Source organism: Kwoniella botswanensis, chromosome 3 (genome assembly GCF_036426115.1).
Source record: "Kwoniella botswanensis chromosome 3, complete sequence".
Classification (NCBI taxonomy): Eukaryota; Fungi; Basidiomycota; class Tremellomycetes; order Tremellales; family Cryptococcaceae; genus Kwoniella; species Kwoniella botswanensis.
This window is the reverse complement of record NC_088601.1, coordinates 973,622-994,393: the sequence shown is the minus strand read 5'-3', so window position 1 is coordinate 994,393 and position 20,772 is coordinate 973,622. Positions and strand designations below refer to the sequence as shown.

At 44.1% G+C, this 20,772-nt stretch overlaps 8 protein-coding genes across 8 annotated transcripts; 4 read left to right on the top strand and 4 right to left on the bottom strand.

Moving 5' to 3' along the window:
* Positions 1-701: 701 nt before the first annotated feature.
* L199_008254 (uncharacterized protein) lies at positions 702-2,334 on the top strand (the record flags this gene model as incomplete). Its single annotated transcript, XM_064893936.1, has 3 exons — positions 702-1,241; positions 1,336-1,713; positions 1,801-2,334. The coding sequence occupies 3 exons, from the start codon at positions 702-704 to the stop codon at positions 2,332-2,334; spliced, it is 1,452 nt and encodes a 483-aa protein (XP_064750008.1).
* A 646-nt stretch (positions 2,335-2,980) lies between these two features.
* Positions 2,981-4,837, bottom strand: L199_008253 (uncharacterized protein; the record flags this gene model as incomplete). The annotated part of the gene is made up of 1 exon (XM_064893935.1): positions 2,981-4,837. One exon carries the CDS (start codon positions 4,835-4,837, stop codon positions 2,981-2,983), a length of 1,857 nt encoding a protein of 618 aa, XP_064750007.1.
* A 1,903-nt stretch (positions 4,838-6,740) lies between these two features.
* Positions 6,741-8,687, top strand: L199_008252 (uncharacterized protein; the record flags this gene model as incomplete). The annotated part of the gene is made up of 11 exons (XM_064893934.1): positions 6,741-6,788; positions 6,865-7,078; positions 7,174-7,372; positions 7,438-7,543; positions 7,631-7,712; positions 7,788-7,895; positions 7,973-8,065; positions 8,144-8,164; positions 8,228-8,412; positions 8,516-8,589; positions 8,651-8,687. 11 exons carry the CDS (start codon positions 6,741-6,743, stop codon positions 8,685-8,687), a joined length of 1,167 nt encoding a protein of 388 aa, XP_064750006.1.
* A 507-nt stretch (positions 8,688-9,194) lies between these two features.
* L199_008251 (uncharacterized protein) lies at positions 9,195-9,874 on the bottom strand (the record flags this gene model as incomplete). Its single annotated transcript, XM_064893933.1, has 2 exons — positions 9,195-9,696; positions 9,777-9,874. 2 exons carry the CDS (start codon positions 9,872-9,874, stop codon positions 9,195-9,197), a joined length of 600 nt encoding a protein of 199 aa, XP_064750005.1.
* A 992-nt stretch (positions 9,875-10,866) lies between these two features.
* L199_008250 (uncharacterized protein) lies at positions 10,867-12,227 on the bottom strand (the record flags this gene model as incomplete). The annotated part of the gene is made up of 9 exons (XM_064893932.1): positions 10,867-10,940; positions 11,000-11,053; positions 11,105-11,326; positions 11,371-11,447; positions 11,500-11,565; positions 11,634-11,740; positions 11,805-11,939; positions 12,010-12,069; positions 12,207-12,227. 9 exons carry the CDS (start codon positions 12,225-12,227, stop codon positions 10,867-10,869), a joined length of 816 nt encoding a protein of 271 aa, XP_064750004.1.
* Positions 12,228-12,868: 641 nt separating this feature from the next.
* On the top strand, positions 12,869-13,539 carry L199_008249 (uncharacterized protein; the record flags this gene model as incomplete). Its single annotated transcript, XM_064893931.1, has 4 exons — positions 12,869-13,026; positions 13,093-13,184; positions 13,254-13,298; positions 13,358-13,539. 4 exons carry the CDS (start codon positions 12,869-12,871, stop codon positions 13,537-13,539), a joined length of 477 nt encoding a protein of 158 aa, XP_064750003.1.
* A 714-nt stretch (positions 13,540-14,253) lies between these two features.
* On the top strand, positions 14,254-16,949 carry L199_008248 (uncharacterized protein; the record flags this gene model as incomplete). Its single annotated transcript, XM_064893930.1, has 12 exons — positions 14,254-14,473; positions 14,546-14,557; positions 14,629-14,714; positions 14,777-14,835; positions 14,916-14,981; positions 15,071-15,143; positions 15,221-15,318; positions 15,414-15,508; positions 15,605-15,986; positions 16,082-16,138; positions 16,227-16,581; positions 16,665-16,949. 12 exons carry the CDS (start codon positions 14,254-14,256, stop codon positions 16,947-16,949), a joined length of 1,788 nt encoding a protein of 595 aa, XP_064750002.1.
* A 234-nt stretch (positions 16,950-17,183) lies between these two features.
* On the bottom strand, positions 17,184-20,663 carry L199_008247 (uncharacterized protein; the record flags this gene model as incomplete). Its single annotated transcript, XM_064893929.1, has 7 exons — positions 17,184-17,412; positions 17,501-20,016; positions 20,080-20,104; positions 20,176-20,251; positions 20,299-20,312; positions 20,387-20,409; positions 20,469-20,663. The coding sequence occupies 7 exons, from the start codon at positions 20,661-20,663 to the stop codon at positions 17,184-17,186; spliced, it is 3,078 nt and encodes a 1,025-aa protein (XP_064750001.1).
* Between the last annotated feature and the right edge of the window lie 109 nt (positions 20,664-20,772).

Below are 20,772 nucleotides of genomic sequence, written 5' to 3'. Positions count from 1 at the left end.
CTTACCCCGTCGTCTCCGAGCAAGACATATCAAAAAAACCAACATCCCTTTCATTGTCTGTCACTGTCCTTGATCGGTTACACCGACATCGACACTGACACCGGGCTATTTCGGTCTCGATAAATGAGTTCCCTTGGGTGTCATCCCTCAGAAAGACGACGACGATGATGGCGATGGTCTTATACGCTTTGGCGTTGATGTATAAAACGGTTTCATCCCGATTCCCCCAATCGCCATCAACGCAAACACCGACTGCGCATCAGTCACATCATTGATGGGTGATTGTCAAATGAGATTCAAATCTACAAAAGATGGCCCATTGTTACACCCTCCTTTAGAAAACACACCATACGCACCATATCTGCATATCAGTCTATATATTCTCACACTAAACATACAAAAGGAGATCACCACATCGTTCTCTTTGTTCCTTCCCTTCCCTTCCCTTTCCATCCACTAACCCACCTTTGTTCTTTCCTTATTATCTTCCAAATCCACATTCCTTTCGATTATTTTCCTTCTTTATTTCTTCAACTCAACTCTCTGCAAGAATCACCCATTTCTGTCAGCTGACACTCACTTCATTCTTATCTGTACTTTCGTTCGACGCGCAGTCACGAAACACAAACACCAACTTTCGACAAGCTTATCCTACCTACACTCTTCCTCATACACCACCACTCTCACCACCTTTCGCCGAAATGTCTGGTATCTCAGATCTCCCTAAACCACCTCATCGATACTCTTACCATCGATCTTCGTTGAGTGATCCTGCTACATCCTCAGGCAACAGCTCTCCAATGGGATTACCACCGCTCTTACCTTCCGATCTTTATGGTGACGACTCCTCACCTGCAAGTTCGACCTCTTCGACCACCTCTGAGATTATGACGCCGGATATCGTGGATAGCTCAGAGAGAGATCAAGCCAAAAATCTTCTCACTACTCCCAAAATGACATCTGATCATTCGATCTTATCCTTAATGTCTCAACAACCCACGCCCAAGTTGATCATCCCTTTCCAAGGTTCCACCTCGACTTCCACTTCCGCTTCGACCTCGACCTCTGGATCTGCCGGTTCAAGATTCCCATTGTTACCTCCCCATCATCCACTCCGATCCAAGATGTACAGTCTATCGGAATATGCTACTAGTCCCATCTCGTCCCCCGCTCATACACCCAAAGGACACCCTATAGAGAAAAATAAGAGTCACAGTAGTTATTTCGCTTATGATGCCAAGGTGAGCACGAAAGTACTGTTCGATTGTCGATAAATGATGATTTCATTGTGATGGTCTGAATGCTGATCATGCTTTTTACTTTCTGTGTGTATAGACTAAAACCCATCCTATCACTAATCCATACGGTGCAGGAAACCCTTCTTATCAAACTACCTTATCCTACTTACTTCGGATACCTCGTCGGTTAAGACCCATCCTATTGATTGGCGTCTGCGTATTCACCTTTGGGTTGGTATTGCTCAATCGAGCGATGTCCCATGCGAATCACATGGATCACCTTATCAAGCAGCAGAGGGAACTTGCCTTTTCTAAGAGATACGTGAATCAACCTCAGTCGGCAGACCAGTACCCCTTGATGGCAAGTGAGATTGATGATGCTCGTCAGGCCGAGGCGGCCGTACAAAGTACGGTGGTCTTAGGTAAAGGACTGGAATTCGAAAATGTTCAAGAGGAATTCGCTGCTTTGATCAGTGTAAGTGGAATTATCATAGACAAACGTCAATGATATCCTAGTGCTAGTCTCGGTGCTGATGTTCGGTTTGGAAATTTGGGATTCCAGTTCGTCACCTCTACCACAGCCAATGCCCTACCATCTCTTGATCCGACCAAACCCATAAATCCTCATACTGTGTTAGATTTCGATCCTACCCATCCCAACGCTCGAGAAGATCTGCTCTTACTTCAAAATGAGATTAACATCATGTACCCTTTAGTGTTGATTGGTAAAATGAGGGATCCATACCATCGAGAAATTAAGAGGATCTTGTCGGAATATAAAATTTCACCTTCACCATTGATGATTGATGTCGATCAACGAAGGGATCATCAAGTGATTATCCCACTCTTCACCAGGTTATTAGGTATCGAAAGCGAAAAGGATTTACCTCAGTTGGTACTTCAAGGTAAAACTTTGGGATCATATCATGATATCCTAGATCTGAGGGACAAAGGTGAATTAAAAGAAGTGCTAGAAAAGTCAGGATCGGTTCAAATCAGAGAGGTTGGTGGTAAAAAGAAAAGAAAGGGTTTGAAGGAGAAGGAGAGGATCGAAAATGAACGAATCCTAAAACCAGCTCCTATAGTTCCTCATTAAACCAAACCAGGTCTATGGGTTACTTGCTTGCTCAGTTGTATATATATATCTACCTTACTTATAGAAATTTTCTTTTTTGGACGTTCATTTCATTCATTTCTGGTACACTCACTACCGTTCATACGATCAATTAATACATTCATATATGACATATAACGATATCTATACGTTCTTCCTCGTTTCTGGTATTAATCTTGCTTCTGTTCTTATATACCTAGATTATATACAATTGCTTATTGCCATATCATTCATCATATTTACAAAGGTAAATTTTGCCATATCATTCATCGTATTTACAAAGGTAGACCTTTAAAACGTTACATATATCGATATCGCTCATGCACATGGATACATACATTGTTCAATCTCTATTCGCGCGACTTGGACATTCAACGGATCGTTTTGATAGATTCATAGGTGACATGTTTCGTTATAAGGGGCATTTACTGATACGGTACGGGTATAAAAGTATGTATTGGGGTAAAAGATGCTTTAGATTTGTTAGGTTGACAGATGACAAATGACAAACAGAATAACAATGACGATTATATTGTCCAGCAAAATAAGTGTGGAAAAAAGCAAAAGACCAAAAAAACCAAACAATTTACGAAAGCAAGCGCATAACATCCCCTCATTCACCTGGGTTTTACGCAGCCTGTGAATACTGACCTTCCCAACCTTGTTCAGCGATATAGGGGGATTGGAATCCATAAGCTTCCTGTTGCTGTTGTTGGTGATGGTGGTGGTGATGTAGATACTCCATCTGCTGCTGTTGCATATACCCGGTTGGTATACCTCTCTGATTCTGCTGTTGAGCTTGGAAATATCCAGCGGAATTAGGTTGCCCTTGACCTTGGATCGGGAAAGGAGAATCAACAGGTGATGGAGCGCCATTACTGTTTGCAGTTCCCTCGGGGTGATGAGTCAAGATTGGTGCCAAGTGATGTTGATTCGTATACTGTCTTTGTTGTTGTTGTTGCTGTTGTTGATCGGGATTAGGTGATCTAGAGTAATCTGAATGAACATCCGAAGCAGCATATCCATAAGGTGATAAAGTAGCTGTATTCGTGGATGAAGCGCTAGTTGTAGATGTAGATAATCGATTCTCACCCCATACATGTGGTGATAAATGTTGAGCATGAGGAGCATGGGTGAAAGCGAAAGGTGAAGGTGAAGTTGTGTATGGTGAATCGTATGGTGTATATTGTCCATGTCCATGTCCACCATTGTGGTTCAATTGCTGAGCGGATAAAGTCAATACAGGTAATCTAGGATGAGTCTTGGATTTTTTGGATGTATGTCCATGACCATGGTGAACAGATAAATCGTAATTTATATTTTCTTTGTTATCCGATGTCGTAATCGAAGAATGAGATCTCTTGTCTCCTATAGAAGGTTCGGGAGAAGCGTTGGAGGGTTGGTTGATAATGGGCAATTCAATAGTCAGATCCGAAGATGTATCACCAATCTGTCTTCTTCTTTCTTCCTCTTTTGCTACTATGTAAATCTCCCTTAAGATGGCAAGTTTCGAAGCAGAAATCAAAGCGCTAGTTTCAGCTGTAGAAAGTTGTAACCTAGCCACGTTTACTGATGGATTTCGAATAATTGACATTAAAAGTAATTTCCGTTCATCTTTAGGCAAATGATCGGGTTCACGATGTTTGACACCTTCAGGCCACCAACTAGGTTTGAAATCTTCTCCTTTATTATATGGGAACTTCATCTGTTTCTTAGGTTCGATAATTTTGATCCAAGCTTTCACGACCAACTTGCATGTCTGTTGTTGCAAGTTTGTGAATCTGTCCATGTAGAATCCCTCGATTTGTTCAGGTTTCAATACAATACTTTCCATAGGCACGTTGTTGGCAGAAGCCGAAGATGGAGTCGATGATCTTGGGGTGATGGCTGAAGTCATGGGGAAAGTAGAGTACATACCACCAGCCGTAGTGGTGTTAGGTGATAGTTTCTTGTTGCTGTTGATGGTAACGCTGTTAATACCTAAACCAGTGCCATTGGCTTTTAAGGGAGTATCCAAGGTAGAGATTTCGATTTGTTCCGAACCTTCTCCTTCATCTACCATGGTCCTATCAGGATCGACCTCTTCGTTATCTTCGTTTTCATTGTCGTTATCGTTCTCTTCGATAGCAAGATCGTCATCGGGTAAAGAAGGTGGTTGTTCACCTTTCTCTTCCATCCGTCTAATCTCATCCCATCTCCTACTCATTTCCTGTTTCACCCTAGCTGCTTCTTTCTCCAATTCTTTCTTGTTCAATACCCCTCCGGACCCGTTACCGTTGGTATCTTTCACAGCGGACTGTAAGAGCTCTGAAGCGAATATGTCTGTATCTCCCTTGGGTGATATCCACGCGATGACGAATTGAGATCCATTGATGAAAGATGCTTTGCCCAATGCACGTAGGATCAGATCACGCTTGGACTTGTAATGTCGGGTACATCGCGGTAATGCGTGATACGGTGTCGTTCGGACGGGGATTCTAGGCATGATCTATTTTAATGATATAGCATCGAGACATCAGCGATTCGCTCAGATTACCTGTACAACTCGAGCGATCACTTACGATAGGTTATGATTATGTATGTGTATGCTGATTTACGTTCAAGTGTCGTGATGTTCAAATGAGTGTGTAGTGTAGTATACGTAGGGACGTGTTCAAGATGATCAACCAGTGGTCAGTCTTTACAGATAGTATTGTCTTGTCTTGTCGATTCGTTATGAGTAAGATCCGCAGTGGTGTGTATAGTATGTAATGACGATCAATCAAGTATAGGGATGAAGATGTTATAATGGATGAATGGATGGGTTGATAGGAAAAAGGATGAAAGATGGATGGATGATCAATTTAGGATAAGATGGGTTATACTTATATCTGTACCGTGGAGTGCGTTATTTACCTTTTTCCAAGGATACAAACAAGTCGTCAGATTCGATGAGTGTTGGCGTTTGTTGACATCCTTCCCATCGTCCCATCTCGTCTCGTCTCGTTCTCCACCTGAAGATTAACCTTTTAGTTAGTTCCCTTGCCCTCGCCTCGCCTCAACTCCGCCCCTTTTGCCTTGAAGTTCGTCACCAAAATAAAGGGACCACATGTTTGTTAATCCTAGGATCCTAGGCCTCAGATCCTTCTCTCTCTTCGCCTTACAAATAGGGATATACATAAGATCCTAGATATCGGCAATAAGCAGGGTTTGATCCTTGGTGGAAAGAACGCGAAGAGCAATCAAAGGAGAAAAGTAAAAGTAAAAATATCAAAAGAACAGTCGCGACCTAGTGTGATATGTCACATCCACTTGCACCTGACCCTGAAGTAATTTCCGGGTCTATCCTAAACTTTATCTAACTACACGCGTGACAGCATCAACGCGTAAATCCACCCGACCCATACATGTAGTGCGTTGCGCCATATGGGACCCCCATACCCATACCATCAGAGACACTATTGAGACTTGACCGCTATACAGAAACAGGTCCACCACTGTATAGCCCTGTACCAAAATGAAGCACTACAGTGTAACAACATGACGTCCTCCAGATAGTACACAGTCGAGTGCGGTGAGAGACTGTTGTGGCTCTGGTAAAGACGTCAAACCTCTCGCCTCCTCTGTTTCAATCGGGTATGAGTATGGCGTACATCGTCATCTTGCTCTCGATGGACGTGATCACAAGACAAGAAAGCGGTGAAGCTTCGAAATGTGAAAGAGAGCTGCGGGACATGGAGCTCCTAGTTGAATTTATCATCTTTTATCCCAAGCAAGGCAGCAAGAGAAAGGATGCCACATAACGTGTTCTACCTCGGGGCTCCATTGTTCTCGGTCATCTAGTCTGTCATCAGTCATCTGTCATCTGTCTCGAACATTGAGTGTAGCTTGGCAAATCAGTCAGTCTACTCGAATGATTTCATCGGTCTAGTATACATCCATACCATCGAAAGATCACCCAATACCGTATTGCGGAAGCACTTGGGAGTCAGTGCAATCAGCAGGAGAACGATCAAATAATCAACGTAGCATCCAGTTGCCCTGCCTCAGCGACATCGCAGCGTTTGAAAAACCGCAGTCATCTTGGTTTTTCTCATAACCCTTTACCTAGAAGGTCTGCTCAGAGGGACGTCTATCCGTCGAACCGTCAAACGACGCCTTCACCAAATCATACTGTGGTGTAACCTATTCCTACCAACAATCGCAACTGCACCGAAATATTCTGCGTAGTAAAGTGAAGGCATCTTACTGGTATTGCTTGAATCAAAGGAATCCATCAGGCTCAACTTGCGCAATTCGTCAATAAGACAAAGGATAACACATCTTCACGACTCAACATAATATAACAATTCAATCATCGACTTTATATACCAAATTGCGATAGTTTCTGCATTCGTGTCATAGGCAAGATGATGATTCCTAGATGGAAATACATCGGTATAGCCGGTGGATTCATCGTGAGTATCGGACATCATTAAATCTTGCCTTGTCTTCTTTGTACCCTTTGCTAACCGTTCTAACCGTCATGTATAGTTCTTACTACACTTATTGGCGTCCATTCATCCAACGTACCGAGCTACGACATCGCCATTCAATCTCTTACCTTCAGGAGGGTGGAGATCTGGTCAACCGCCTGACTCTGCTGTGCCCAAATGGGCTGGCGAGGGATTGCCTACTGCAGATGATCTAAGGGATGATGAGGCATTGGAAGGCAGGAGGAAGGCCAATGCTGTCTTTGTCGTTCTAGGTGAGTTGGACTGACTGAATCTCCTTAACTTGTATATTTACCATCGATTCATGGCATTCATCATGAATGAAAAGCTGACGTAGGATTGTCTCCAGCGCGAAATTCCGATTTATGGCCATTCCTAGATTCCATGAGACAAATGGAAGATCGTTTCAACCATTGGGCCAAATACGATTACGTCTTTCTAAATGATGATGATTTCTCGGATGAATTCAAGCGGTACACCCAATCTCTCACTAAGGCGAAATGTCATTACGGTAAGATCGAACCTGATCATTGGCATCAACCTGAATGGTGAGTCGGAATATACAACAACTTTGACTGCCCAATGCTAATTTTTGAGGACTCTTTGTAAACAGGATTGACGAAGAGAAAGCTACTAAAGCGAGAGAAGAGATGATTAGGAAGAAAGTAATTTACGGTCATTCGGTACCATATAGAAATATGTGTAGATTCAATTCAGGAGTGAGCACTTTTCATCCAAAGGCATCCAGTTCTTCATCGATCGATGGAACGACTAATTGTGGTCACGTACCTTCTGATCCACCATAGTTCTTCTACCAACACCCTCTTTTGGCTGATTACGATTATTATTGGCGTATCGAACCTTCCGTCAAGTTCTTCTGTGATCTCAGTGAGTGGTAGCCTTCCTTATAATTTTTGAACCCAGGCGATCAATTGACATAAACTTGGATTCAATCGATATCAGATTATGATCCTTTCCTTGTTATGCAAGACGAAAACAAAGTATACGGATTCACTTTGTCATTATACGAATATATCGAGACTATACCAACATTATGGGATGCTGTGAAAGGTGAGTCAGATAAGAGATCAAATACGCTAAAGGTATTGAAAGATGAGACTGTACTGATGCTCCTCTTGACTTCTCAGAGTTCATTCAAGAACATCCTGATTACCTACCCGAAGGTAACGCGATGCAATTCCTAAGTGATGATGGCGGTGACACGTATAATAAATGTCACTGTAAGTGCTGGTCATAACATATCATGTCTCTTTCAGTCAGAAACCCTCCAACTGACTCCGTTCTTTTTTCTGTTACAGTCTGGTCCAACTTCGAGATCGGTATGTATCGCCTGCTCTGCGATCATGACCGAACCATATACTGATATTTAAGGGTCTTTATAGGTGATCTCAACTTTTGGCGATCCAAACCGTATATGGAATTCTTCGATTATCTAGATAAGAAAGGTGGATTCTACTATGAGAGATGGGGTGACGCACCCGTACATTCCATTGGAGCAGCGTTGTTCGCCAAGAAAGAACAAATCCATTGGTTTGAAGATATAGGTTATAGACATGAACCTTTCCAAGTGAGTATTACTTTACTCCTTCCTTCTCATAATGCTCAAAATTCCTTTTGCTATTGTCAAAACCTATTGATCGTTATTGCTATTAATGCCTATTCTGTTTTAGCACTGCCCTCAAGGCGAATCTCATACAAGAGGTAATTGCTGGTGTGATCAAGGAAACAATTTCGATTTCGAATGGTAAGTTTCCAGAAATTAAACTCGTAATACACGGTATTTGCTAATTCTTCATAATGTTTAGGTACTCGTGTACGAAGAGATACGTTGACATGTTCTGAGATGGATGAGGCATATTATCATACATAGATATATCATGTAGTGAATGAATTTTTTGTTCTGGATCGGACTCGCATCGCTCATCCGAAAGCATGGCGAACTTATTACTAACTCTCGAATAGCTCGAAGACTTCGTTCAGACGGTTTGAACCCATTGTCTTCCTTCTGCTTCTGCTACAGCGTGACACAGTAAGTGTAGTATTGGGGGCTCCTGAAATAGATCACATAGCATGAAACAACTAGACTGATTAAAGAGAAGAACAAATTAAGTGAAAGGATATTGCATGTACTGTAAAGTATAGATTGGAATCGATAAGAGGATAAAGATAAACTAAGCTTGAAGGTATGAATTGTCCGTTTATTATCATCTCCTTGACTGCTCTTCCATCTCATCCCATCTGATCCAAACCGATCTATTCCTTCATTTCCCTTCTTCCGATCTTATCCTATATACTACTCTAGGCTGATATTGAAGTGTGAGTCCGCGAGTTCGAGTCGGAATAAGGAAATTAAAAGAGAGCAGCAACACCAGCACCGAAGGCACCGGCGACGACCGCGGCACCAGTAAGCCATTCGGATCCGTGAGCGATACCGACGAGTGGTGAAGCCCCTGAATCGGAGCCGTTTCCAGAAGCTGACGAGTTGGAAGCACCGGAAGTAGCAGCAGCAGAGGAAGTGGCGGCTTTGGAACCTGATCCGGCGGCGGACGAGGCGGCGGTAGCGGCACCACCGGCAGCAGAGGATGCACCCCCAGCGGCAGATGAGGCTCCCCCAGCAGCCGAGGAAGCTCCAGTAGCGGCTGCACCAGCGGCCGAAGAGGCACCGGAGACAGCACCAGAGACGGCGGAGGAAGCACCAGCCGCGGCGGATGAGACGGCTGAAGAAGCTCCTGCGACGGCTGACGAGGCGGCACCCTCGGCATCACTGGCAGCGGAAGAGGCACCAGCAGCAGCGGAGGAAGCTCCAGATTCGGCAGCTCCAGTCTCGGCAGCACTGGACTCTTCTGGGGCACTGTAGAGGAATCAGGGTATGTCAGCGTCGCTATGTTGGTAAGGGAGATATAGGACAAAGGAAATGTTAGGTCGACTTACCCTTCCTCAGCTTCGGACCCGTTCTCGTTTTGGGCAGCTACAAAGGTAGCGAACGCACCGAAGAGGGCAGTGAGGAGCAAAGATCGTTCGACTCGCATCTTGTTTCGTTCGAGGGAGTGAGTGGGATAGAAAGTTGAAAGATTGATCTGGATTTGAATGGGTTGGTTGGTTGTCTTTACAAAAGTCAACTACTGATTGATTTGGTTTCTTTCGATAGATAGCTAAATATCAATAAATAAGCAACAGAAAGCAGAAAGAACTGAGAAATTCTTTTTATATTCGTTGAGATGAAATATGAGAAGAAGTGAAAAAAGTAGTGGCGAGGCCAGTAAGATGGGGGTTAATATACCTTTTCATCTTTGCTCTGGTTCACTTGGTAGTGCATGGTTGGACAACAAAGCGATGAGAAAACAAAGGGTCAAAATCATCTCCTTCGTACCAATCCGCAGTCTCGCTTTAAAGGGGCAATCTATACAGACTATAGATGATCAAAGGATCCATCCATCGCTGTTGGTAAGAGTAGAATGGTTCGAAAGGGGATTCAATCAAGCCTGATTGGCAGCTTTAGGAGGTCAGAGAACAAAGGAAGGTTGATAGTCCAAACACTGCGGATTGGTATTGTTATAATCTATAGATCCATATCCAAGTTACCGGGGGGTGGGAGAACAGTGTTGTCGAGATGAAGGGGGGTGATGATGAAGATGTGTGATGAAACGTGATAAATAGGGTCGAAACGAGCTCATATTTTGATTATTTAGCATAAGTATGCTCTGGGTACCCCCGGTTATATCGAGCGGGGCAATGATTGGACATGATACAGATGCATGATCGACCCCTATGTGGAGATAGCGTGTCGATTTGGGACTATGGGACTTGTGCGAGGATGGCTGCTACGATATGCTATACTTGTTGTTACGTTGATACAGGATGAAAACATTTTTGAAGCGAAAGAAACCTTGTCTGAAACGGGATGAGTGATAGTCGGAGAGAAATCTTCACAGCCTAAACTGGTCTCAAAGACGTCATCTTCAAGGTAATACCAAAGCCCCCTATCACACAGACTTACCCTGGTATTCGGAATTTCTCCGATCTATTGGACAGCTGGAAGCACTCCGCCCATCATATAATCTTGTCCGTTATATTGGAAAGGAGGGTTCATGGGAACTATACAAACACCATTATCGTTAACATTGAGTGTCGACTTCTACCCATCGTAGACTTACTACAACCGAAGGGGATGTACTCTTGTTGTTGAGAGGACCAAGCGATGGCGGGGTCTGAATTTTTGTTGTCAACATGCATCCCAGTAAATGTCTTGGCAGACTCACCAATTGGTACCATCTCTCCAGAGCTTCCTGGTTGCATAGGAACGGGATTGAAATTACCCATACTGAAGGTTCGGGGGTTTGGATGTCCGACGCCGAGATTGGCGTGAATCGCAGTTCGAGAGTTGGGTCGGACTCGATTGAAGTTGACCCCACCATGTGCGTTGGTGGGTTGTCGAACTGCACTGTGAATGGCGGTACTCAAAGGGCGAACGGAGGGAAAGTCTGCTAGCAGGTCAGTAGACGCAGATTTCATGCGTTGTACTTGCCTTGATTGCCAGGATGGAGAGGGTTACCGTAGGCACAAGAGGATAAAGCGGAGGGCAGCTTCTTGCCTTGGAAAGTGCTAATTTCAGAGGTTTAGCTATCGGTGACGGTGATCACGACCATGGACTCACTTGTGTTGGAAGAACTCATGAAGTTTCATTGCGTTTTCCTTGGTATGACAATTGATCACTGCTTGTCTGTAGGTCCAAGGGGATGATTTGGTGTCAATTGAAGTGGGATGGTTTTACTACATGACAGTACTCACCCTTTACTTTTTCCATTGACTTTATGTTCTAAAAATTGAACATCCTTGTTTCCAACAACGAATCCCACTTGATCGGCAAGTGAGACGAGATCTTGGTCGTTCGTCCACTAGAATAGCGATCAGTCATCTTTGATACTAAAGCCATGATGGCCATGGTCCTCCTTTACTCACCCAGTGAAGGTCATGAACGATGACAGAATCGATCTCTTCGGAGCTTGGATCAAGACCATGAAGTTTTTTGTTAGATGATCCGGTATAAGGTTGAGTACCTTGGGTAGCTCTTGCGTAGGTTCGAGGCTGATTGGACTGTCGATCATGTTAGCTTTCACTGAATCATTGGATGGCGCTGACGTGAGATCTGGGTGAGTACACTTACCCCTTGAATTCTAGTCGACTTGAAGTCAATGCCCGAGCCTCGTTGCGAGGGAACGCTGGCCTATGTGGAAGAATCATCATGATGGTCGGTGGTCAGAACATGCGAGGAGACAGAGACAAGGTAAAAGGGACGGTCGTAAGGCTGAAGTGGATTTTGCCACCCTATAAGACCTGAGTGTAGACAGTTGATCAACTCACCTCAGCGGAATGGGAAGCCATTGTCTGAGACTGAGTTATGGTAAAGCCGCACGAGGATCTGTCAATCAAGCTATGTGTGATCAAGAAGGTGTTTAGTGTTCTATCGCAAAGCTGATTAAGATGGATGGAGAAGAGAAAGAGAAAGCCAGTTGAAGTGTATCTTATGTATACTAGACTGTGAATCGTTGATCAATGGTGGACAACCTCCACCTGATGGTCCGTGCGGCGACATACGAGACACATAGTCATGGTTATACACCTGGCTCGCAACTCGGTGTCCATCTACTGCATGGGGTTTTTCCATCTGTGTTAACATGGAGTGACATGACCCATGACTTGCCTGGGAAAGAAAAGAATGATTCGGTTCCCAAACATGGCGACCATCACTTACTTGGATACCATTGCAAGAGACAGTAATCTTTGTAGGTAACCTGGGTACTAGAACGGGTCGTCATCTACCAGATGCCGAATTCAGTATCTCGGTATGTCTTCATCTCATGGCCAAGATGATTCGCACTTTGTCCTAAAGATATATAGAGCTCATCTTGTTCGATAACCTTTTCTCACTTTGACTTATTCAAGCTCCGGTAGCTACCCATACACTCATTCATATAATTCTTCTAATCAACCTCCCCACCTTCTCCCATATACTCTACACCACCATGTTTGCTAAAGCTTCGATAGCACTTTTCGCCTTGGTCCCACTCATATCGGGGGCTGTGATTAAACACAAAGATACGGCATTGAATGCGCGAGCGGAATTGGTCGTACAACCCGTATGTGAAGGTGGGAATTTAGATTCTCATGACTGTAACGTTGCGTGAGTATATCACTTCTTTTTTCGCCTGAAGATCGAAACAATGTATGCTGAATCCTTTTGATGTAGTTTATTGTCACTTGGCGGTGGTATTCAAGGAGCCATTCAGTTTTTACGAGTGGACGACATAACCAATACGGCTTCAAGTGGTTCTTGTACCAGTGGGTCCACCAACTCCACTGTCCAACCAGACAAGTAGTGTGATTCATTCTGATATCTTCGGTTTCTAGTGACTGTGACAGCTGTAGATGGAGGAACAGCTATCGATATCAGTAGTGAGTAAGCTTTCCGACCTATGACAATTGCTAGAGCTGATAAGGAGTGTGTCGATCAGAGGGTCGATTGGAGCAAGCTCAAAAAGCAGCGATAGCTCGATGTGGACGTCAAGCATGGTCGGTCACTGCGTTGGGAGGTGCAACAGGAGGTAATTTGAAGATCGGCCAATCGTCTTCTTCTTCTTCCTCTTCTGTTGCAGTTGATTCATCTTCTTCAGATACCTGTACATGTTCAACGTAGAGTACGACTGAATACTCTCTCGTAAATATGATGCACCTCATCGATATGTGGCTGGAAGATATGAATCGGGATATCGGTTCACCGAAGCGCCGGATTGTCGGTCTAATCCGATGATACACCCCTCTCCCACTTTACGGGGAGGAAGACTACCAGAGACTACTGAAAATACCCCTCACGATCCACCTTATGAGTATCATCAAATCGTCAAGTCCAGAACCCTGAAACCCCCACTATTCCAGCTGATTCGAGATCCGCATAAGATAAGTGAGGTGTAAGAGGTGAGGCATTTTACACTACTTGAGCACACAGTATCGTAAAAACAGCAAGCTTAAAAATTTAGTTGGATCGCGTGTGTGTGGAGGATAAGATTATGTTATGTGATGTGATGTGATGCGATTTCGAGTCGTCACTGAAGATCAGACTCAGAGAGTGAAGTGATAAATTCGTACCCTTCCAATTCCAGACAAGTCCACTGAATTTGGAGACGGTATACGGAGATCTATAGGATACCTTGCGGATGTGAATAAAGAAAAAGAAGTCAGAGATATTCAAGTTAATCGATATCAGAAGTCAAGAATAGAATTGCGTTATCGATAGATACAGTTTCAAGTGAGCTTGTGACAATACAGCACATCAACGTATAGCTGAATAGATTGATTCATCAATCCAGGTCGCTGTTGAGACGCTGTGTTGTAACCCCATCAAGTCGATCGAATGAGTAGACCTTTACATAGAAGGGGTAATACAGATCCTCGACGAAGCACAACTCCAACTATACCTGTACCATTGTCTGTCCAGGCGACTCATAATCGGACATTTAGGAAAACGGGGATGAACAGTCCGATCTCACCTTCAAGGATGAAAGTGAAAGGTCAGACGCCATTGCCTTTCGCCCAGATAGCTGTTTTGATGGGTGTGAGGTTGGCTGAGCCTAGTGAGTTGTCTTGTCCAGAAGAGTATACAGAGAAGGCAGGTGTGTGCTAATTCAATCACCTAATGATATTAGTCGCGTATACAGGTCAGTCCTACACATCTCCAAACCCAGGGCTATTCTATTGGGGCTGATTGATTGATACACGGTACTCGCAGTGATCTTCCCATTCGTCAATCAGATGGTAGAGGAATTAGGAGTGACAGATAATCCAGATAGGATAGGTTTTTATTCTGGATTAGTTGTGAGTAAATTGGTGATTTGATGTACAAGAGCTCTTGACTCATCCACAATATGATGTAATAGGAATCGGTATTCGCATTTGTCCAATTCTTTACCGTATATCACTGGGCGAAATTATCAGAGTGAGTCGACATCATTTCGATACCTAACCCTCCTAGATCCGTTTGATACAATTCTGATTACATGGGATTGATGATTGTAGCAAGATCGGAAGGAAGCCTGTGATTCTCTTTGGGCTGATAGGAGTAGTAGTATCAGGATCATTATTGTGAGTACAGCATCCGATTGAATTCATCCACGAAGCATTGAAACGATTTATTGTGTTGTCCGTTGACCTTAATTGATATGATCTGTTAGTGGATTGGCAACTTCTTTCTGGATGATGATCGCCTTTCGATGCTTGAGCGGAGCGCTAAATGGGAATGTAGCGGTGAGTCAACGTCAAGATTCACTTCCAAAAGTCATCATGAAATGACGTGTCTCGTCTTCCTCGTCCTGGGATCACAGGTCATCAGAGCTGCTATAGGAGATATCACCGATTCCACCAATTCGACCGACGCTTTTGCGATGTACGGTCTGACTTGGACTGTCGGGGCGATCGTAGGGTGAGTCATACTGGAGAAAGCTATTGCACCACCATTTACACTTCCATCCAAAGTCAAATGAATGAACTGCTAACGAACGAAATTGGAATCACCAGCAATGCTCTCGGTGGATCCTTGTCACATCCCTTCGAGAGATTTCCAAAACTCTTTGGTTCCCTCGAGATACTTCGAACCTATCCATACCTATTACGTATGTCGACTTTACTTTTCTTCTAACATTCCACATATCAGTCTGTATAACACAGAATGAATGACGAATTTTGATGATTTGTTTTCCTATAAATAGCATGTCTCGTAACGGCCGGTTTGACATTGATAGGTATCTTATTCTGTCTGATATTTTACCACGAGTCCCTACCGACATTGGTCAATAACGGGAAGGGCTCATTATCATTCTTATCATTATCAACAAAGACATTCAATAATAATAGAAAATCACATAAGAGGTATCAATCTAGTTCGTCTTTGATATCCGAGAGTGAGACTCTAGTAGGAGAAGAAGAATCGTCTTCATCTTCGACTTCAGCGAATATATCATCGAAATTACCCATAGGAGAAGATGGACCTGAACCGTTGTTTACGCCTATACGGAAGAGCGAGTGGGGATTCTGGGAGTTGATGGGGGTTAAGAAAGTTAGAGTTATGGCGGCTACTGCTTTCTTGAATGCGTAAGTCCCAGTCCAGTCCACTCTCAAACTTTTCTTGAAGAGATTTCATAGATCTGAATACTGATGATTTTGAGGGATATCATACCATTTCACAGTTTCGTACAAGGTGCTTGGAATGCAGCTTGTCTTCTATTTTTCTTCGATCGAAATAAGTGAGTGACCAATATCTTCAATTATTGAATCGATTGATTGATACAGTACAAGTTGATTGAGCTAATACTATTTATGGTTATCACATAGTGGTCTAGCAATGTCTGCCTCATCCATCGGAACCGCATTCGCCATCAACGGCCTCGTAACTATCATCGTCCAGCTGGTCTTATTAACTCGTATCAAGAGGTTATTCGGGATTGCCGGGGGTTACAAAGTCCTAACTATAGGTTGGATATTCGTTTGGTTACTCTTACCACTTTTACGTCTAACAAAACCCCCTGGTAGATCTGGTGGATGGACCTTATCGATATTCGTCAATGTATATCTATCATTCGTGACTGTCATCAACCTAACAGGTAGTTTATTGATGGTTTTGATCAATACTGCTTCTCCTGATAAGAGTGCTTTAGGAGCTATAAATGGGATAGGAACAGCCGTAGGAGTGAGTTTATCCATCCTTCAGTATTCATCCTATTGGAAATGTTTTAAAGCCGCTACTGACTTGACTTGACTTGATGATCATAGTGTATGGCAAGAGTGATCGGTCCATCATTGATCTCAGCGTTATTCGCCTACTCTATGGAAACTCGATTTATGAACGGAAGAGCCTGGTGGATCTTCATGGTATTAATGTCAATTATCAATCTCATTGTTTCCTTCTTGGTAGATAACGAACAGGAACATCCCAATTCGCATGAGGAAGAAGAACTTGCCATGGGTCTTCTGGAAGATAACGAAGATCGAAATGATTTTGATGACGAGTTGACGCCTGTGGAAAGGAGCAACACGGCGAGAGAATTGCCTAGATAAACTTGAACTTGTACACGCCATGCCAAGTATACTGTATGTGCTACATAGGAATAGATGCTTTGTACTACTGCATACCCTCATTATAATGCATAAATAATGAATGATACAAACACTAACGCATGATTAAATCATGCGACCGTATCTTCGCGTGCATGTGTAGACTGTATCATGTAAAATGCATTTATATAATATAACTTTAGATATACGGTGTATAACTATATATGTGTACGTGTCTTACCAACCTTGTGGCTGACGTTGTTGCTGTTGCTGTTGCTGTTGCTGTTGCTGTGGTCGGAATTGAGTCTGAGTTTGCGGTTGAGTAGTATTGTTATTTCTATTTGTATTTGTATTTATATTTGTATTTGTGTTCGAATTCGCACTGGGGTTATTCGACATCCCCGTTCCCGTTCCCGTTCCAGGTACTGTCCAATTCCAATTCCCATTCCCATCAAAATTTTGTCCCCTGTCAAATACCAAATTTAGGAGATATCATATTAGCGTCGTTCAATCACTGACACCACTTATATCACACCGTTCTAACATCGACTCACGTATAATCAGAGAATAATTGAGTCCAAATATCATTTTCCTCCATTTGACCCGTCGCGTCAAATACCGATGATCCCAGATCAAATAAGGAATTTTCGAAAGAATTCTCACTTAAACCCAGTAGATCGTTCGGTTGAGCATCTCCGAATATCTGAGTGGTGAATGAAGGTATCGACGATTGAGGTTGACTATACGTTTCATTGTTGACATTAAAATTTGTAGTCGGTAGATTACCTCCCATGAATGTCGTGAATTGGTTTTGGTTTTGAGACTGGGCCGACTGGATATCGGTTGTCGTTCCTGTTTCTGAGAAAATGTTATTGACGGTGTTCGAAGAGGATGTATGGGTAGGTGAAGGATACGCAATCGAAGTAGCACCAGAACCGGGGTTCCCTTCAAACAGATATGACGAAGAGCCATATATTATCTCAGGAGTAGGAATCTTGTCAGCAGGATGTTGGATCTGAGGTGTGGTAGCGGATAATAATCTAGGATCATCAAAGTTGGGTCCAAAGTTACCATACTGCTTCGCCTTGCTTGATGTCGATGTTGGCGGAGAGGTTTGATTCTGACAAGGTGGACTATTCATAGGTACCGGCGAATCAACTTCGTCTCCTGAATGAGATCTTTTCTTCTCTTTGGGAGTGACCACAGCGATAGGCATATCATGCTCAGACGCAAGCTCCGTTAACATGTCCGTCATCTTTCCCGCTTGTCTCCACACCGTCTCCATCTCCTTGGACGCAGCGATACATCGCTTGATGTCGGTAATTGCTCGTTGTCTTTCCGCGGGTGTTTGTCTTCCGGAATAGATGTTGATGAGCAGGACGATTGCAGCTACCCAACTGGGTAACATAAATCCTACGTTGAGTGCTCGACCAGGCAAGGCACCTTCCTGTCTCCCTCTCCTGAGAGCCGAGTCGACAATGTTGCATATCGATCGAGCGGCATTGGCGCATATCGCAAGGGACGGAAGGAAGACTTGACCAGTTTTTCGGTTTCGTGGTGTAGGGATGAAGGGTCGATGAATCAGGATCTGGATATAGTAGTAGTGAACGTATAACAAAGCGGATTGCTGGAAGAGAGAATAATCGGATCTGGTAGGATCCCACCGTAGTTCGTCAGGGACATTATCGGCCCAAGAGTTCAGAGCAGAGTCAAGTTCCATGACTACAGCACTCTGCGCAGCCACGTCAGCCCGATGTTCAGGGAATTTATTGATGGCGTAAATGGTTCGTAGAGTGGCACCAATGATGTGATCGAGTTTGAGAGTCTGTATGAAAGCAGCGATAGAGGAGATACCTGCACCTTCAGGCTGTTTGAAGTCCGTCTCACGATCTCCAGTCTCCCAGTACTCATCGTTCACATCGATAGGGTAATCAGCGTCGAAGTCGGTATCTTGCAAAGCAACCGATCGGCCGACACCGGCGCAGTTGACACGATCTATATGGTATAGACACCAGAATGCACGATTGTACAGCGCTCTTTCGACTGGGTTGACATGGATGAGAGTGGACCTAACGTGAATACCGATTTCCTGGGCTGAACGAAGTCCCACACCCGATAAGATCCACATGAGATGAGGAACAGCACTTCCTGAAAGGAAGCTACAGAGGAGGACCTGTAGTTGAAATTCGTATAGGTTCGGTCCTTGCATAATGGATCTTCCCATGCGGAGGAGAGCGTGAAGATATTTCCATCCAGCAGAATATCGTAGACTTCCATCTTGATTGGATTGCAACCTTTCTCTTCCTTCTTCAGTGAGAGCGAGATCAACAGGCCAATAGACACGCTCGTCATCTACGAATCTTGATCCATTGGCGAAAATCATCAGGCAAACTTTAGCGAATGAAGTGTTTGTCCGCCACAATCCAGAATCGTACTGCCTCTGGAAGAGTTTACGGTTGAGCAGGGGAAGGTGAATGTTGAGATGATCGAAATAAGCATCGATGAGTTGATTACCGAACCCTTCTTCGGGCCAGAGAGAAAGATCTAACGAGCGAATCCCTTCGTTGGCGATGACTAATTCCCATTCCGGTAACTGCCAATACTGATGTCGTTTATGCTTGTTCACTTCCTCTAAGAAATCTCTCTTCTCGTTGTCCTCTCGAGTGTATTTGAGCTCATGGAAAGTTCGCATCAAATGCGCTCCAGAGGCTTTGCCGTGGTATCGCCAAACGGTATCCCTGATATCTAGCTTGCTTATCGCATTGGCGATTTCTGATTGCAGCTCCGCTTCTTCCTCTGCGTTGTCATTCTCTGGGGCTCGTGCCGGATCCTTCTCATAAGCTCGCCATGGTGATGATCCGAGTATGTTGCTTGCAGGCGAACCGGCACCCGCAGCAGGGGGTGAGAGAGAGGACTCGGCTGACGATCGATGACTGACGGGGAAAGGTTTGAGCGAGGGGAAAGGAGGGATATGCAGGGAACGCAGAGTGTCTTGATATGAAGGAAGATCGAACTCTTCGCGGTCGAGTGGTGGGCCGACATATTGATCGAGATCAACGGATGGATGGAGCTGTGACAAGCGCAGGAGACATTAGAAGACAGTTGATAAATGGTCCGGGTAGGTCATGCTTACCTGATGTAATATCCTTTCCAGACGGCTACAGCGTTGTTCTAGCGTCTCTATGTAGCTAAAAAAGTTTAGCTCGGTATCCAGATCAGAGTCACTCACCCTTTCGGTGGTCCTCTACGCTTAGCAGCTTCGACATAGGTACAGTCTAAACCATACTCTTCACAGTGTGTACATTCTACGTCATCGCATTAGCCCGTTTCGGTACACATATGACCAACTCACTATTTTCACTCAAGCTGTTCATGGGTCCATCGCACTTGATTTTCTTCCTATGGCTATATCAGCGGATATCAAAAGAGTTTCCACTTACCTTCTACAAGCATCGCATGCCCTCTGTCGCCATATCAGATCAGCAATTAGCCTAATGTATATGGAAACCGATGCTGACTCACCTGTACTTTCCTCCTCTTGGCTTCTGCTTCTGCTAGCTCCTTCTGTTTCTGCGATTGAGGTGTACAACCCGATGAAGATTTCTTTCCAGGCGTGCCACCACCTGTCCGGGGAGCTCCTGCTGCAGGCTGAGATTGCCTGGGTTCTTCTCCGCTCGTCCGACGGCTTGAGCCAGCGGACGGCGTGAGTGTGGACATTGCCGATGTGCTCTCTGGCTTTCTGTGGTGAATGGTCGTGGTGAGATAGGTATGAACAAAATTGTTTTTGGTGTCTAATCGTACTGAGTGTTATAGTGGTAGATTGGTG